This window comes from Natrix helvetica (genome assembly GCF_964273705.1).
Source record: "Natrix helvetica genome assembly, chromosome: 2".
NCBI classification, from domain to species: domain Eukaryota; kingdom Metazoa; phylum Chordata; class Lepidosauria; order Squamata; family Natricidae; genus Natrix; species Natrix helvetica.
This window is the reverse complement of record NC_138552.1, coordinates 174,231,343-174,249,417: the sequence shown is the minus strand read 5'-3', so window position 1 is coordinate 174,249,417 and position 18,075 is coordinate 174,231,343. Positions and strand designations below refer to the sequence as shown.

Here is an 18,075-nt window from a genome sequence, read left to right as displayed (position 1 = left end):
AATGCAAGATCTGGTACACTGTGAAATCAATGCCACCAGTGTATGTGCATTTTTATTATTTAGATTAGTATATTAATGTAGCACAGAAAAGCTGTAGGAAAATTGTTTCATCACTAGCAAATGAAACCAAAGTATTTTTGGAAGATGATGCCAAGAGAAGGCAAGCCAATATATGTTCCTGATTGCATGGGCTCTTCCAATAGAATTTAAAGCCAGGAAAAAGTAAGACATAAGGGTTCTCACAGTCATAAATTCTTTGTTAAATTCTTAGAATGGCAGGCTTCTACAAGCTGGAAGAAAAATTATTACAACATACTGCATAGGTAATAATCCTATCCCGAATAAATATGCATTGACAAAAAATCTCAACATATGAATATTTTTACAATTTGAGAGAGAAGTAATATTTCAAATGTATCTTGGGAGTCACTTGATAGTGAAATGGATGACATATATTCATTTAATGAATTTGTTTATATTTCATATTTTTTAACCACCTATCTCCCTCAGGGAGAGACTCTGGATAGTAAATAAATAAATAAAATAGTACTGTAAATATATGTGAAATACAAAATAGAAACAATTAAATGAATATTAGGTTTGTGTATGATTTGGAAAAATCTGTTAAATTATTCACTGTACAGTATAAGCCTTGATTTAGGAATACGTTATTTGTGAGTATGAATACTCTATTATGCTAAATTAACTTTCTAATTAACTTTGTGATCTTTTGAATTGATTTTCCTCTGTTCAGACTGTGACAAAAATGTGTTTTAATAGACAATACTGAGTGATTTTGTTTTGAAAAGTAAACTTGGGAATTGAGCTCTAATTCTTTGTGACTGTATGGATAATTTTCTTGGCTAGAATATGGAAGTAGTTTGCCACTGCTATCTTCCAGGAGGGTGTTGTTGTTTTTCTTCCAACTTCCCAGTTTATCCTTGTTGCTCCCTGGATGTCTCCCTTCTAGAGAGAACGGAACTTTCCCAGACCTGCTAAAAAAACTTCCCCTGCCCAGAGAAAGTCAAACATCTACTGAGACAAACCCATCCCCAAATTCTGTAAGACAAGAATATTTCTATTTTTGTAACAACCAAGTGTGAATCAGTGAGAATTACAGTATTTTAGAGATGGGAAGTCTCCTTTGTTTTCAGGAATCATGAATCAAATATCTGTCAAATCCTGTATGTTGCAAGTTAATGAAAACCAAGATCTGCAGGGCACATGGAACTCAGCTGCGACTGGGTGTGTTCAATTTTGTGCCTTTATTGGATCAGGTCACAGTCTGGCTAATCCAACAAGGCCGTTACTAAGATACCGATGGTAGATGAACACAACAATACTCTTGTTCTCAGTGTCAGAGCTGAAGTATTGCGCCATCTTCCCTAACTTGCTGGAAAACAAGCTCTTCTTAATAGTGTGGAATCTGAAAATATAAATTGAGAACGTAGACTTTTACTTAATAATGAAGCAGGTGCTTTGATGTTAAACTTCGTGTTCTATAATAATATAAAATGTATTCTATGTTACAGCTAGAGTGGTTTTCCATATTCCTGATTGGCTTCATCACATCTTGATGGGTGGAAGGATTCTCTTCAAAAATACCTTAGAAAAATATATAGACAACTACTTGCAATACAAACTAGAACAACTCTTTCAGGAACACCGTCTGGTCTCACTGATAACACTTCTCAGAGGTTAGTAGAAAGCTGCAAATAAAGTGTTGTTATCAAAGGTGTCGTTTAATTTTACCGTGTTACTTTGGTGCCAAGTCTCTGTTATTTACTGTATTTTTCGGAGTATAAGACCCACCTTTTTCCCTCAAAAAAGAGGCTGAAAATCTGGGTGTGTCTTATACACTGAATACAGAATTTTTGGCCTCCTGAATGCATAACCTTTTGGAGGCTTCCAGAGTGCTCCTGGAGGCTGGGGAGGGCAAAAATGAGCAAAAACCGGACTGTTTTTGCCCTCTCTCCAGCCTCCAGGAGTACTCTATAAGACGCCTAAAGGCTATGTATGCCCTTTTTTTACAAAAAATAGCCCCGTTTTTGCGAAAAAATGGGTCATTTTTTGCTCATTTCCCCTCCCCCCAGCCCCCAGGAACACTCTATAAACCTCCTAAAGGCTATGCATGCCCTTTTCTTGACACAAAATGGGCTCGTTTTTGCGAAAAATGGACCATTTTTGGAGGTCTGCAGAGTGCAAAAACTTTTTTTTATATGTCTCTTCAAAATCTTGGTGTGTCTTATACTCCAGTGCATCTTATACTCCGAAAAATACGGTAAGTGACTTAAATTGGCCAACTAATTAATCAAGTCTACATGGGTAGTTCTACATTGTCCAAAAAAATGTGTTGTTGTTGTTTTTTAGATGCTGTATTTTGTGAGAATTCTCAACCTCGCTCTCTCCAAGATAAGCACAAACGGGCAAAGCAGACCTTTGAAGAAATGATGAAATACATTCCAGGTTCAGTGTTTATGTGGCATGATTTATCAAGAAGAGAGGCAGTCTAAATGACCAAAGTCCATCAGGTTGAATGGCACTTGTTAATATAAACATTCTTACTATATGTTTATCAAAGCATTCTAAGCATGAAAGGAGTGTAGGATTTAGAAATAGTTCAGATGTATTACCTTGCTAAAAACCATGAAGCCCAAATAAGCTGTATAGGTATTGGTCTTTTCTTGCCCCTTTACAAGCCATTCCTCTTTATTCTAATAGTGGTAGTGACCAAAGCTGATACTGGACATAGCATCTTCAGGAAGCGATATGCCTTTTGAGTTGAGTAGCATGGCCTATGCTATGAGATTACTGTTTTATAGTGTTTAGTGAAGAAAATATAGAGATTAGAAATGCCCTGATCTTAATTCATGTCACAAGTTTTCAGCCACATGCAATAGCAATAGTACTTAGATTTATATACCGCTCCATAGTGCTTTACAGCACTCTCTGAGAAGTTTACGAATGTCAGCATATTGCCCCCAATAATCTAGGTCCTCATTTTACCGACCTTGGAAGGATGGAAGGCTAAGTCAACCTTGAGCTGGTCAGGATCGAACTGTGGGCAGAATTAGCCCGCAATACTGCATTCTAACCATTGTGCCACCACTGCTCCTGCATGCAGGCAGTGCAATTTCTAGTATATATAAACTCTATGATTGTAGGTATGTGCACTACTTTCCAATTAACCCACTGCTGGCCTTTATAGGCTTGGTAGGCAGTAGACTCCATATTAGATTTAGATTGGTAGAACCGCTTTTTCGCTGCAGATCTCCCAGATGGATTTGAATTACAGCTGTCAGCCAGTGTTCCCACTACTGAGGAATGGAGCAAATTTCCCAGCCCGACTCTGTATGAAGGCAAAGTTAGATGGAACCAAAAATGTTATGCTAAATGGAACCAAAAGATGACCTTTTCTTCATTAGAACTATTTCTCCTGACAAAGACTTCAGGAAACCAGTTTTGTACTGAAATATCCAAAAGCATATGGGTAACATAGAAAGAGGTTTTGGAACATGGACGTGTAAAGGAAGGCAGCAAGCAAACAAACAAAAATCCTGAAGGTTTTAAGCATTGGTGAATGGATGGTGGAGAGGCTGAACTTTGTTAGTAATTTCACAAATATATTCTGAATCCCTTTCTCAAAACCAGCATCTCATTCCCAAGATATAACCAAGGCCAAAATGCTAAAATGGAAGTTGAAGATTACAGGGCATGTCATACTCCCTGCACTATAGAACCAGGTCCCAAATGCATTGGATGCTTTATTGGGAGTGGATTTCTTTGAGTTGTTAAGTGGTCCACGAATATGCAAAAGAAAATCTGGCTCTAAAAATGTGAGTTGAGTGACAGAAAGAGGCAATCATGCCTCTAGGAAAGGACGTGAAACCGAGGTTAAGCAAACCCTAGGTTAATCTCAGAGCTCTAGGTCCACACCATAAAAATTAATCAAGTAACCGTATTAAGCTATTTCACGAAATACAGATAGTCCTCGACATGAAAATAATTGAGCCCAAATTTTCCATTGCTAAGTGAGACATTTGTTAAGTGAGTTTTGCTCCATTTTGCTATCTGTCTTGCTACAATTGTTATGTAAATCCTTGCAGTTGTTAAGTTGGTAACATGGTTGTTAAGTGAATCTGGTTTCCCCATTGACTTTACTTGTCAAGTCACAAAAGGTGATCACATGTCCCCAGGCTACAGCAACCATCATAAATGTGAGTCAATTACCAAGCATTTGAATTTTGATCACATGACCATGGGGGTGGTGCAATGGTCACAAGTGTGCAAAATGGTTATAAGTCACTTTTTTCAGTGCCCTTGTAACTCTGAACGGTCACTAAATGAACAGTTGTGAGTCGAGGACTATCTGTATTAAAGAAACACACTATTGAAGGCAAGTTGTGTTTTGTTTTAAATATCTGTCTTATAATGAGGGCTTTGGATGAGATTTTGCTTACCTATTACTTGGGGAAGTGGAAATGCTTTGGGACTGAGCACTAATTTTTTATAATCATTTTAGAATTATAAATCATATAATTTATAATTTCGTAGTTCTTTTTATAAAGAATAATGTGGGTCAGTGTATAAATTTAATTAATAATTAACACATAACCTTGGGGGGAATTAGTTGGACAGCAGAGAAGTCTTGGTACACAGAACCGTTCCTTGTGGACAATTTCTTCTAATGTAATCACTAAGAAAGTGCCCAAACAGCTAGGCTAAAATGCCTATGGAGCTACACAGGCCATTTTTCTCATTTGAGGTTTCTACAGTTGGGAGCTGCTTCAAAAATGAAATTCCTATCTCCCCAATCTAATTTCTTTACATGTTAAATTCAAGGCATTTAGATGATTGATAAGAGCTGTGCTTGAAAGCAAATTGGAAGCCAGTGGAGCAGGTTAGATATGTAATCTACACGCTGCAAATTAGCAAATGCAAATTTTGCATTAAATTAGTTTTTGGCTCTTATGGCCTTGCTGGAGAACACGTCCTCAGATAAGGAAGCATTCCCAAGATTCTTTATTCACACTCACTGATGTCTCCTCAGACATTCAATTTTTACTCCAAGGCAGAAGCACTTAATGAAGACTCAGGAGCAAAGAGCTGAACTTCAAAGATCTGAGAGGTTAGCTAAAAGGAATGGAAGTGCAAGCAGGGAGCAGTTTCTGCTTCCCCTGTGTGATGTGTCTCAACTATACATCAGCTGGAAACTGAACGTGGCTTATTTATTGCATTCCTTCCCTCTTAAAAGCGCCGAGAATAAATGTTCAAAACTCAATTTGACCTGCATGTATGATCTGCAGCCCCATGTAGAGTGCATTATAATAATCCAATCTTGAAGTAACCAAGGTCAAACTGGGTCTCCTTTGACCCAGTCAAAGGAGAAAGTACAATTGGTTATTGCAGGTAATCAGAAGATTCTATATGGTAAGAAATATACTGGCTGCCCATTGTATATTTAAAGTGTCCCGCTAAAATGTTTTACAGAAATCAGCAGTTCATTCAGTTGCCACCAAGAGTTATCCTTTCGTAGCATAGATGTTTGAGCTGACAAAGCATTCAGAGTCGGGCTTGAAGTTTGAATTCCTTTCGTTTGATTTGACTTACTTACGTTTTGATGTTTTTTTCCAGATCTGATAGGTAAATGTATTGGGGAAGATGCAAAATATGAAGGCATAAGACTTCTATTTGATGGATTGCAACAGCCAGTACTTAACAAACAGGTGGGTTCTATTGAACACACTAAGCACCTATTGTATTTAAGGGTAGAATGTTTATCAGTTTTAATTTACAGTTTTGAAATGCTGTGCATCATTACAAGTGCATGCAGAGCTGTCTTACATTAATAGCTGGTATGCAAAACAACATGTAAAGAAATATTTTTCAAAGTTTTAGGAATGTACTTCCAAATACTTTTTTGGTAAGACAGCTGTATGGCTGAGAGCGCAGCACAATTAATAAGCATAGCATTATTGTGTTTCTGCTGTTAAAAGCAGGAGCATTGGTCAAAGAATTAAGCACTCCGGAATAGCAAATGTCATTGATGGGCTAAGTTAGGTTAAACTAGGACAAAACTCTTGGCATTTCCAGAGTCAAGAGATTGGATGTGGTCAACACAGTGGCGTAGCGTGGGGGGTGCAGGGGGAGGCGGCCTCACCGGGCGCAACATCTGGGGGCGGGCGCACTCGCACTCGCAGCTCTCTGCCCCTGCCTGGCTCACTCACTCTCTCTCACTGCAGTGCTGGCTGTGCGAATCCGATCTGAGCCGCCGGGTCACCGCCCACTGTGGAGGGGGGGGTGCCAGCAGTGGCGTAGCGTAGGGGGTGCAGGGGGCCCCGGCCGCATTGAAAGGGGGCACGCTGGTCATTCTGCATTGAAAGGGGGCACGCTGGTCTCTCTGCATTGAAAGGGGGCATGCTGGTCTCTCTGCATTGAAAGGGGGCATGCTGGTCATTCCGCATTGAATGGTTGGTGTTTTCTCCTGTAAACAATGCTGCATATTGCTTTCCTTGCATGCTTTTTCAGAAGGCATTGTATAAGGAGGTCAATCCTGATGAGCAGGTTGCAAACTGGTCAGCTTTAGATTTGCTTCGTTGGGTGTATAAGTGGAAGCTGCAAGAAAGTTTAACTAACTTTGTTGTCACATTAAGAATCTTTCTTACTATCACTGTTTCTACAGCGAGTTGTGAAAGAAGTTTCTCAAAACTTAAACTAATTAAAACATATCAGAGATCTACAATGAGCCAAGAAAGACTGAGTAATCTAGCAATACTGTCCATTGAGAGAGACTTTAATGTAGATTTCAATTCCGTTGTTGAAAAATTTGCGCTAATTAAAAGCAGGCGAATTTAAATTAATCTGTATATACAGATTGATATCTTGCACTTCTATTAAAGAATTACAATTAGAGGTACAGGATTGAGGAAGTTGGCTCCATCTAGCCCAGTCTTGGATCATCTCCAGGGTATGGTTCCATTTTGATGTTTAGTTTTTGTTCTTGATATTTTTTGTCGTTTACGATGGTTGTGAGACGACATATAATAGCATGGCCCATGCTAGGTTACTACATTTGTAGATTTGTATTCATAGACCTGCTGAAAATGTGGAGAATGTGTAATGCATGTTCGCACTCAATAAAGTGTTTGAAAATAAACTTGTATTTAGATGCATTTTACTTTAATTACATCAGTATTTTCATAACAAACAATACATGTGCTAGGGGGTATGGGTTTCTTTAACTAATCTAGTGGAAGAGACTCGAGTGCTAAAATCCACGGGTTAGGGGGCGCAAATTACTTGCCTTGCCCCGGGTGCTGACAACCCACGCTACGCCACTGGGTCAACAGAATGCTTTTTGTGTTAGTCATAGCCAATGTGTTTCACATTTGTATCTGTAAATGAAGGTAATCTTTGTATCAGAGTGAAAGGGGGGGGGGGGATTTATGAAATGGAAAGCTTGGGGAAATGAGGAGGAATAAATTGAAGAATATAAGCATTTGCTGAGAAAAGATGGAAAAGGAGGGAAAGGTGCAGAAGAAAAAGCAAAAAAATAGAGATCAGGAATGGAGAACTTTAGAGATGAATGGATAGATGGATGGATGGATGGATGGCCAAACATACCTAGGAAAGAACTGGTAACTATTAGAGATTCAAGGCAGAAAATAAGAAATACTTAGAAGGCAAGAGTGGACATAAAGCAGGATGGACACAAAATATGGATGATAGGCACCAGTGGTTACTAGTTTTCAACTTCATGCTGCTGTCATTGGGGCTCTGACACATTTCCTTTTGTGGGTAAGTAGACTTAGGTTATTTTGAAAATTCTTAAATTTGGTTTGTAATTTATTGTGACTACTTAAAAGCTTACTGCATTTTTTAAAAAAGAAATACTGAAATTTGAGAATAATTTTAGCTAATTTTTGAAGATTCTGATCATCTAATGAATGGTAATTCTTTGATTTGCTAAATTTATGCAGACCTTTTCATTTTAAGGTAATGTCTTAAAAGTTCAAAATTGCAACTTTTCTTTGCATTTGATTTTTAGTTAACATATGTCCTACTGGATATTGGGATTCAAGAACTGTTTCCAGAGTTGAATGGTATGTCATAACACTAACAGTTCTAATATATCTGATCGATGTTGTAAAATAGTAATGTGGGCAAAATATTCTTTGAACGGAAGAATTGCTTCCTCTAATTATTAGGGGATTTTTCCTCAGAAAAGAACTAAAGGAATGAAAGCATTGTAGAAAAGATGAATTGGAGGGATTTTACTGTCTATTTCAACCTCACTGCAGGAATCCATTAAACCATCCCTGACAGGTGATATTCTGCCCCACTTTGAAAAACCTCTAGTAAAGGAGAATCCGCCACTTGTACTGGGAAGATTGTTTCATTGTTTAATGAGTCTTGGTGTCAAGAAAGCCCTCCACCCTGAATTGGGTTAATTAGACTGAACCTTTCAGCCTTACTCTCCCCACCTTCATTGTAATATGAATGTATTCAGCAATTATTAAATCAATGTTCATTCTAGAGCAGTGGTTCTCAACCTGTGGATTGGAATCCCTTTGTGGGTCGAACGGCCCTTTCACAGGGGTCGCCTCAGACCATCGGAAAACACATATTTTAAAAAAAATACGGAAAACATAAAATAATTTTATGGTTGGGGGTCACCACAACGTGAGGAAAAGAGTCGCTGCATTTGGAAAGTTGAGACCCACTGAGGCATCTTCGAGGTTTTATTATAATAAAATTTAATAATTATTAAAGTAAAATATAATTGCTTCAATGTGTCTCTGTAATAGTGACTGTTGCAGCACTTAATTGTCAATTGTCAGCAATGACAATTGTTTCCTTTTGAGACAATGCAAAAAGGATAATTTTCTTTGTTACTGGTATTTGAATTGTTTTGTTCGTCATCAATTTATTTCTGCACCCCACATTTTGTTACTTAGGTTAGAAGCTTCATTGGGAAAACACTCCAATATATTTTAAGTTTTTTTAAAAACAAATTGTATTTGTTGTTTCTCTATTTTTCCACTGTATTTTACTCAAGAGGTAAGAACACATTCTTTGTTGTAGACACATACAACTAATTTATATAAAACAAACAGGAATGTTTTAATTAAAGGAATAAGTGTTCAGTATTGCAGAAAATATTATCAGAGCCGCAATCTTTCTGAGTTTCAACACTGGAATTAATAAAAACAGGAGGCAAGTTTGTACAGGACCCCCATCACAACAAGGCGGAGCTTTTTGAAGTATCTTAGTTAGGTGGTGGCCCTTAATTCATCAATGCATAAAGGAAGATCAGCCACTTTTATTAGGCTATTCTAAAAGTATTTCTTAGAATACCACTGGAAACTGTAGAGAACTTAGATAATATTTAATGTTACGACTTTACAGTGGTGCCTTGGTTCTCATTTTTAATTAGTACCACATGGCATGATGAGTACCAGACAGATGTTTTCCCATAAGTAATAATGTAGTGAGTCACAAGGCAGCAACACCTAAAAGTTCTAGCTTGTGCATTGAGTAGCAAATAAACAATGAGTACCGAGACAAAATTTTCATGTCAAAACACATTTGAGTACTAAATTTGATGGCTTTCAAAGCAGTTGAGTACCAAGGCACCACTGTATTAGTATTACTTATATTTATTGTACTAAATAGTGGTGGTCTTTTCATTAGCTGACATAATTTCTCTCCCCTCCCTCTCCCATTATTTTTCACAGGTTGAAAAGAATGGCTCCTTTATCTTATCAAGATCACATACACATCGAGATACTGAATTAACTCCGTTTCATAGATGACTGCTGTGTGCTAATTTAATGGCTAGGTTATTTCTTGTATATTTGTTTGTACATATAATTAACCTTTATTTCAGAAAACAAAAAACTTTTACTCAAAAAAGATTGATTAAAGCCTATCGTTTATTGAATCTCAGGAAAATCCCATTATTTGTTGTTCTGAATAATTTTCGCTGAGGAAAAATGCAGAACATGACTTTGAAAGATTATTCAGACTTCATTCATGATGACTTTTGCATTAACTAAAGACCATGTACAGGACCAAAAATGAAAGAATGCTCTTTTTATTAAACAGATTTTACAGAAATTGTTGCATAACACCATTTACTGTCACTGGCCACTTTTCAGGAGTAACTTGGTTGGAATTCTTCAACCATGCTTTGTGCTGATATTCAGATACAAATGAAAATCTGCGATTTATATTTCTGCCATTTGTGAATGTTCCCCAGATGATAATCATTTGCCTTTTGGGATCATTTAAATTGCTTTTTAAAAAATTGACAATGCTACATATATACACATTATATACATAAACCATATACAAATTGTATATAGTAAACTTCAAAGGATTCCAGCCACTCCAAGGGTAATTAAGAATTTACATGCTGGCTTCCGAGAGTGCATGAACTAAGTGTGGACCAAAGAGTCTGAAATAAGTTTGATATTAAAGAATGAAATATAAAAGTGAAATGCATAACCCCCAGGTCAAAAAAAGATGTGCTTGGAATAAAGTCCCAGCCGAAAACATCATGCGACCTTCCACTGCTGGAAAAACCTTTTCCATTCTTTCGATGTAGTCTCTGACAATGGAAATATCAAGATCACCTGTTTAAAACAAATTATTTAAATAACTTAATCATTCCACGTTAGCCAATTATGAACTAGTTATAAATGATCTGTGTTAAGTAGATTTCAAACAACGAAGCATGTTCTGGACACAGCCACTGTTAAAATTCCTTGTCTTAGTACAATGCAATAATCTTACATCTCCTTGCCTGATAGTATACCCCTAGGAAAGCCTTCGAAGCCTAGAATACTGATTACATTATTCTTACAGAGGTCACATTGTGTAAAGGGAGTAATTTCATCTTTGAAAAGTAATCACAGTTGTACTTTGCCCAAGGAACCACTGTATCCAGTGGTTCTGCTCTCATGCAACCTTCATTTTATATCACCCCAGAGCCCAGTTTTTAGTAGATTAGATTGAGAATAGTGACTGATTCACTCAGTGTTCTGCTGTGAAATTAACGGCTGAGTAAGCATTTGAACTGGGCACTCCCCAGTGTTAGTCAAATACTTTATGGCACTGTAAAATCCTAGCTTTTAACTTTAGTACTCCTTTTTCTAAAAAAAAAAAACCCACACAGGATCCATTTACTGCCATTTGAAATGGAAAACATTCAAAGTTTGTTTATCAAATTTATATAACAGCCCATCTCATTCAAGGCAACTCTGCTAGTGTTGAGTTTCTTGAAAGGCTGCCACTGTCCTTTCTGTTGGTCTTACGCATATGAAGATTTCTCTTGTCTTTCTATTCCTAGATTTTATAAATTGCATTTGCAGCATCTGGAGCCTAAAGAGGTTTCTTGCTGGTGGTGTACAATAAGGAAGCAGCACCAACCATTCTACCAGATATAAAAGAGCAGTGAAAATATTTTCTTTAGAGAGAAACTTGAGATCTTCTACTCTCCCAACTGCATTTTTGATACACAAGTAGATTTTCCTAACTGGTTTATAAACAAACCTATGTTAATACCTTGAAAACCTGTGTTAATACCTTGAACACAAATGCTACTTGATATTCTATTTGAAAGTAAAAAGAGATGAAAATTATAGAAATAACACTTTAGATTTACATAGGTCTTCATAGTGCTTTACAACCCTCTCTAAGCAGTTTACAGAGTCAGCATATTGCCCCCAACAATCTGAGTCCTCCTTTTACTGACCTCGGAAGGCTAGAAGGCTGAATCAACCTTGGATCAGGATCAAACTATTGGCAGTCGGCAGAGTTAGCCTGCAATACTGCATTCTAATCACTTTGCTACCACGGCTCCAGTAAAGCAAGATTTGAGATAAAAATACAAAACTTGATCGAAGTGTCATCTTTGATCAAGTTTTGTATTTTTATCTCAAATCTTGCTTTACTGGAAAATGGTGAAGTCACTTGCACTTCTACTTTCCTTCATTTGCATAATGAAGGAAGGAAGAATGTGAGAACGGCAGGAAGGAGGAATGTGAGGTTGGAAGGAAAGAGACTGGTGAACGGGTGAACTGAGAGGATTGGAAGGCGTGAGCTGGTGAGCTGAGAGGTTTGGAAGGAGAGAAGGAGAGATTGGAAGGAGAGTGAGGAAAAAGGAGAGAGGAAAAAGGAGTTGGAAGGACACTGGAAGGAGAGAGGCTGGCTCCAACAGCAGCCGCTGAAAGAGCTGTCATGGATGCCAGTAACATCATTAGGACATTGGGTGAGTCCCACCAACATCTGGATTTGAGGTGGGAGTCATGAGAGAGTAAGACTGGAATGGAGGTTGGGGGTGGCTGGGGGCGGCCTGGATCACCGGAAGCCCTATATTAGGGCTATGGGTAGGCCACAGGGTTGTCTAGGCCAAGACCATCTGCCCCCCAAGAACATCGCCCCCCTCCCAATCGGGAACTCCATTCCTTAAGAACTCCAGATTACCATCTATAAACTCTCTTCATGAACTCCCACCCACCTAGGACCACCCAGGATCATCTACCCTTTGGACCATCTCTCCTCCACCCAGACCATCATTTGGACATCTAAGAACTCTTCCCCCCCCCTTTTCTATGACTGACCACTTACCATCTATAACACCTTGACCCCATCGTGTTTTTAAGATTCTGAAGATTATTTATACGAGGCTTGACCTGCTCCGCCTGCAGGAGACCCCCCCTCTCGCAGGCATGGCCCTTGACGCTTGCAAGGGCCCGCCTTGATGACGGGTTTATAGACCCCGAGAGGTGGAAGAAACAGAGGCTTAGGGGTTTTTTAACTAAATGTTTTTTATCCTTTTTAGGGGGCTCCAGGGAGGGTTTTAGGGTAGGAGGGGAGGGAAATCTGTCCAGGAGGAGGGCCAGTGCCAGGCGAACAGGTGAGTCCAGGAGGGAAGTGAGTGTGGTGGAGGGGGGGAGGGGAAAGAACGTTCCAATAGAGGGTTGTCTTATTACATCGGTCGCGGGGAGGAGGGGATGCGAGGACAGGAGAAGACCACAGCGTCGGTTGGGAGACCGTGGTTGTTGCTTACACCCGGTCGTTTGTACCAACCCCCGCAACCTAGGTGGTCAGGAACTACAGAGCCAGGGCCTGAGGCTGATGCTCTGCAATGCAAGGTCCGTGACCAACAAGGCCCCCCTCATTAATGAGTTGATCTCAGAGGGGGAGCTGGACCTTGCAGGGATAACGGAGACCTGGTTGGGCCACAAGGGTGGTTTACCCCTTGTGGAAATGTGCCCACCGGGTTTCCGTGCATTCCATCAGCCTCGAGCCCTGGGTAAGAGTGGTGGGGTGGCGGTAGTTATACGGGAATGTCTAGAGCCAAGGGAGTTCACTGTACCTCAGATACCCGGATGTGAGTCCCTTGGTGTGAAATGAGGCCCAGGGAGGCAGTGGGGCTTGCTGATTGTATACTTGGCTCCTCGCTATACGTCAGCAGCCCTGCCTGAGCTCCTCGAGCTGATCTCAGAGACGGCAGTTGAGACCCCCAAGCTTGTGGTTATGGGGGATTTCAACTTGCCGTCGACGGGGGAAGCATCCGAGGTAGCTCGGGAATTCATGGCTTCCATGACAGCCATGGACCTGACCCAATTAATTCAGGGCCCCACACACGAAGGTGGCCACACTCTGGACCTTGTTTTTGTATCTGAACAGTGGGCGAGTGATCTGGGAAGAGGGGATGTAACCATTACTCCCCTGTCATGGTCAGATCACTCATGTCTCCGGTTGGACTTCCCTGGCATCCTGGGAAGTGACACGAGGCTGGCTACTGGGCCTGGTGAACGCCTCTTTGAGCGAGGGGTCCTTTCCTGCCGCCTTGAAAGAGGCGGTGGTGAGGCCCTTACTCAAGAGGCCTTCCTTTGACCAGATGGAGCTAGCTAATTATCGTCCAGTCTCCAACCTTCCCTTTTTAGCGAAGGTTGTCGAGAATGTGGTGGCACAGCAGTTTCCACGACACCTTGAGGAATCCGAATATCTAGACCCACGCCAGTCCGGCTTCCGGCCTGGACACAGCACGGAGACGGCCTTGGTCGCGTTGGTCGATGATCTCTGGAGGGCCAGAGATAGGGGTTGTTCCTCTATCCTGGTCCTATTAGATCTCTCGGCGGCTTTTGATACCATCGACCATGGTATCCTATTGCGCCGGCTGGGGGGGGATGGAGTTGGAGGCACCGTTCTGCGGTGGTTCGGCTTCTACCTCTCCGACCGGATGCAATGTGTGTTGGCAGGGGGACAGAGGTCGACTCTGAGGCCACTCACTTGTGGGGTGCCTCATGGGTCGGTCCTCTCGCCCCTTCTGTTCAACACATATGTGAAGCCACTGGGGGAGATCATCCGTGGTTTTGGGGTGGAGTATCATCTGTACGCTGATGATACACAGCTGTACATTTCCACCCCAGACCACCCCAACGAGGCTGTCGAGGTGATGACCCGGTGTTTGGAAGCCGTCGGGGTCTGGATGGGGGACAACAGACTCAAGCTCAACCCCTCGAAGACTGAGTGGCTGTGGCTACCGGCACCCCGGTTCAGTCAGTTGATTCCATCGCTGACCATAGGGGGCGAGCAATTGCCCCCTGTGGAACGGGCACGCAATTTGGGCGTCCTCCTAGATGCCCGGCTGTCAATGGATGACCATGTGGCAGCCGTGGCAAGGGGGGCGTTCCACCAGGTTCGCCTGGTGCGCCAATTGCGCCCCCTACTGGACCGGGATGCCCTACGCACGGTCACTCATGCACTGGTGACGTCTCGGCTGGACTATTGCAATGCCCTCTACATGGGGCTTCCCTTGGGACGCGCTCGGAGACTGCAGCTAGTCCAGAATGCAGCCGCGCGGGCTATTTTGGGGAGTACTAGGTACTCCCACGTAACACCGCTCCTGCGCGAGCTGCACTGGCTGCCTGTGGTCTTTCAGGTGCGTTTCAAGGTGTTAATCACCATCTTTAAAGCGCTCCATGGCTCAGGACCTAGGTACTTGCGGGATCGCATCCTACCATAACACTTCCCTGCGACCGATTCGCTCTCACAGGGAGGGGCTCCTCCGAGTGCCGTCCACTAAGCAGTGCCAACGGGCGGCACCTAGGAGTAGAGCCTTCTCTGTGATGGGCCCAACCCTCTGGAATGACCTCCCCCCCGATATCAGAACCACCACCGACTTTCTCTCCTTTCAACGAAAACTGAAGACTCACCTGTTCCGTTTAGCCGGCCTGGACCATTCATAACCTTATTATACCTCCTGGCAGATATATTTTAACTGGGTAATTTTAATTGGGTATTTTTTAGGATTGTTGATATACTGTTTTTATCTGCTTTACTTTGTACAGTGTCGTATTGCCTCCTCTTCCATGTTTTTATGTTTGTATGTTTGTATTCCATTTTATCTGTTTTATTTGACTGTACACCGCCCCGAGTCCCTTTGGGGAGAGGGGGCGGTATAAAAATCGAAATAAAGGTAAAGGTAAAGGTAAAGGTAATGGCCTAAATCAAATTGAATTTTGTTGCAGTTTGAAAAAGGCAACATAGAAATTTTGGGATGGTAGCAATATTGTCCTTAGTTACATCATACAGATTCATCTCAGGGATATGAATTCCAATACTTCCATAATTAGTCATTCTAATTACATTGCCATCTGCTAATCACCAGAAAGGCTAATACTTACCACTGCTGTGGTTACTTGAATCTCCCTTTAGCATGTAATATCCATCACCACCATTGGCAAGGAAAGAAGGTAAAAGCACTTTGTAGGTCTTTTCCATCTCGAGTGGCACATAGGTTGGTACTCTGCACTCTGTGCAAAGAACATTTAGGCTGATCACCCTGCTCCCTGACTTTTGGGAGAGATCATACACCACTTTTATGCCTATTGAGAAACACAAGTCACAAGTGTTTTAGATACCATCTATTGCAAATCTCTTAGTTGTATCTCTAAAACGATTAATAAACAGTTGTGCTACTCATGGCTTTTGGGGAGTAGACAAATGGTAAAACCAGATTCATGGGTGCTTACAAAACACTTCTGAAAGGGAGAAATTATTATTAATTCATTCTAAGGTAGCACTTTGTATCCATTCCAAATTGGCATAGAACAGGGCTGTCAAACTCGCCGCCCCCGGGCTGGATGCATCACTCGCTGGCCACACCCACACCAGGTTTAGCAAAGGGGGGGGAAAGTCCAGATACGTCACATGATGCCACTGTGACACCTCGAGTTTGACACCCCTGGTATAGAAGATGAAGGAAATGGTGCTGGTTACAGGAAATTCCCCTCTGACAATATTCTCTTCCTCCAGCAAGAATCTCTATTGGAAATTTGATACTTCTGAAAACAACTTCATGTCCATCCTTCCTCTGCCCACCACCAGCTTTTTTTTCTTTTCTTTTAAACCATGCTAGGAGTGCCTACAATCTAATATACATGTACTGTACATTTCTAGCTTTACTGCTTATGGGAATTGGGGCAAGGAAATAAATATATTTCTGTGGGATTACAAAATGGAAAAGTGCCCTACCAAAATAGGAAAATAATAGACAGCATCATTTTTTGGCATAATTTTTAATATTTTAAAAAACTAGGAGTGACTTAATTCCTATTTATAATAATTTGCCACAAATCAGTGCAGGGAGTAATAGTTACAATTGCCATTTTGCCATGAATCGCTATTGTTAATGGACCTTCTTTAAGTAAATAAAGGTGTGGATGAATAAGTGTTTCTCATCTGCTCACCTCCGATTCAAAAACAGTTTAATGCTAAGAACTGACCTGCCATTCACAATCATCTTTCTCTTCATCCCAGCATGTAAATACTGAAGCATTTTGTTGATTGTGTGGCTGCAGCAACACTGTTTTTGTAGCACAGTGTAGGTCCAGGAAAAGAAATTAGGGCAGGAGTTGACAGAAGACCTCAACTGTATGCCTTGGATTGATTCTCATCTCTACTACCAAGGCTAGATGAAGGTCTGTGCTGAATTATACTTGACCTGCCCTGGGACCTGGGCTTTAGTTTATTCTGAGGCTCATCCCCATGAAAACCCCAACCAAAGATTGAGATGTTTGGCATTATTTATTTGAAACTTGAGTGCCTTTTCCCCCCTTCTTTCTCCCTCACAGTTTGGCAACAACATAAGGAAAGGTAAGTAATGAGCCTCCAGTACAGTGGTGAAACTCAAGGTTTTTTTTTACTACCAGTTCTGTGGACATGACTTGGTGGGTGTGGCAGGGGAAGGATACTGCAAAATCTCCATTATCTCCCCGCTCCAGGGGAAGGATATTGCAAAATCTCCATTCCCACCCCATTCTGGGGCCAGCCAAAGGTGGTATTTGCTGGTTCTCCGAACTATTCAAAATTTCTGCTACCAGCTCTCCAGAACCTGTCGAATTTCACCCCTGCTCCAGTATATTGTGTTTGTTTATATCCAATGCTATTCAAGCTGGAAGTCTAAGTCAGATTCTTATTTCCTGTTACCTGGCTCCTTAGTAACGGATACACCTCTGGAATGGTGCCCATCCTGGAGATTAAATCATTCTCCCTGGGGGAAGGGTTTTGAACAGGAAACGATGAACTGGAAATGCCCAGTGAAAAAGATTTTAGCACCTTGTGCTGGCAACGGATGAAGATAGCTAACCTGAGACCTGTAGCAATTCACCCGTACTTTGCCCATGTCGGTGAACACTGTGCTCAAATGCTTGTCTTAGAGCAGAACCTTTGATCTCCAGCAAGTCGAAAGTTCCTCCAAATGGCAATACTGCTGTCAGTTCCTCCAAGGTAATAATGCCTGATTAGAACACAACATTGTTATTCAGTGGTAAGTCACATTATGCACAATTCTGTTCCTTTTTAAGGTATTGTAGTATTGGTTAGCTAGAAGAGAACAGAGTTCAAATCTTATTCCACAATGAGACTGCCTGTCAGACCTTCGCCTAGTCCTTCTCTTTTAACGGTGTTATAGGAATCACCTTGGGAGACAGGAGCAAGATCCAAGGATTAGGAAAACCATCATGCATAAGGTATCTCAGACCTCAGAAGAAAAAGGGA

The 18,075-nt window shown here is 41.2% G+C and overlaps 2 protein-coding genes across 4 annotated transcripts in view; one reads left to right on the top strand and one right to left on the bottom strand.

Moving 5' to 3' along the window:
* SNX14 (sorting nexin 14) overlaps positions 1–10,119 on the top strand; it is a 47,226-nt gene extending 37,107 nt beyond the window's left edge. For 2 of the 3 annotated variants that reach the window (XM_081942133.1, XM_081942132.1), the window contains exons 24-28: positions 1,533–1,697; positions 2,371–2,466; positions 5,635–5,726; positions 8,048–8,102; positions 9,738–10,119. In XM_081942133.1, coding sequence (XP_081798259.1) covers positions 1,533–1,697; positions 2,371–2,466; positions 5,635–5,726; positions 8,048–8,102; positions 9,738–9,742 — 413 coding nt within the window. In that variant the 3' untranslated portion in view covers positions 9,743–10,119. Of the gene's footprint in view, positions 1–1,532; positions 1,698–2,370; positions 2,532–5,634; positions 5,727–8,047; positions 8,103–9,737 lie in introns of those variants that run through there. The other variant, XR_014174449.1, reaches the window with a different exon arrangement.
* The window catches only part of NT5E (5'-nucleotidase ecto), a 33,516-nt gene continuing 25,516 nt past the window's right edge, over positions 10,076–18,075 (bottom strand). Inside the window, exons 7-9 of the mRNA XM_081942134.1 lie at positions 17,666–17,815; positions 15,702–15,902; positions 10,076–10,637 (exon numbers count right to left, since the gene is read on the bottom strand). Of these exons, the coding sequence (XP_081798260.1) occupies positions 10,477–10,637; positions 15,702–15,902; positions 17,666–17,815 (512 nt within the window). The 3' untranslated portion in view covers positions 10,076–10,476. The remainder of the gene's footprint in view (positions 10,638–15,701; positions 15,903–17,665; positions 17,816–18,075) is intronic.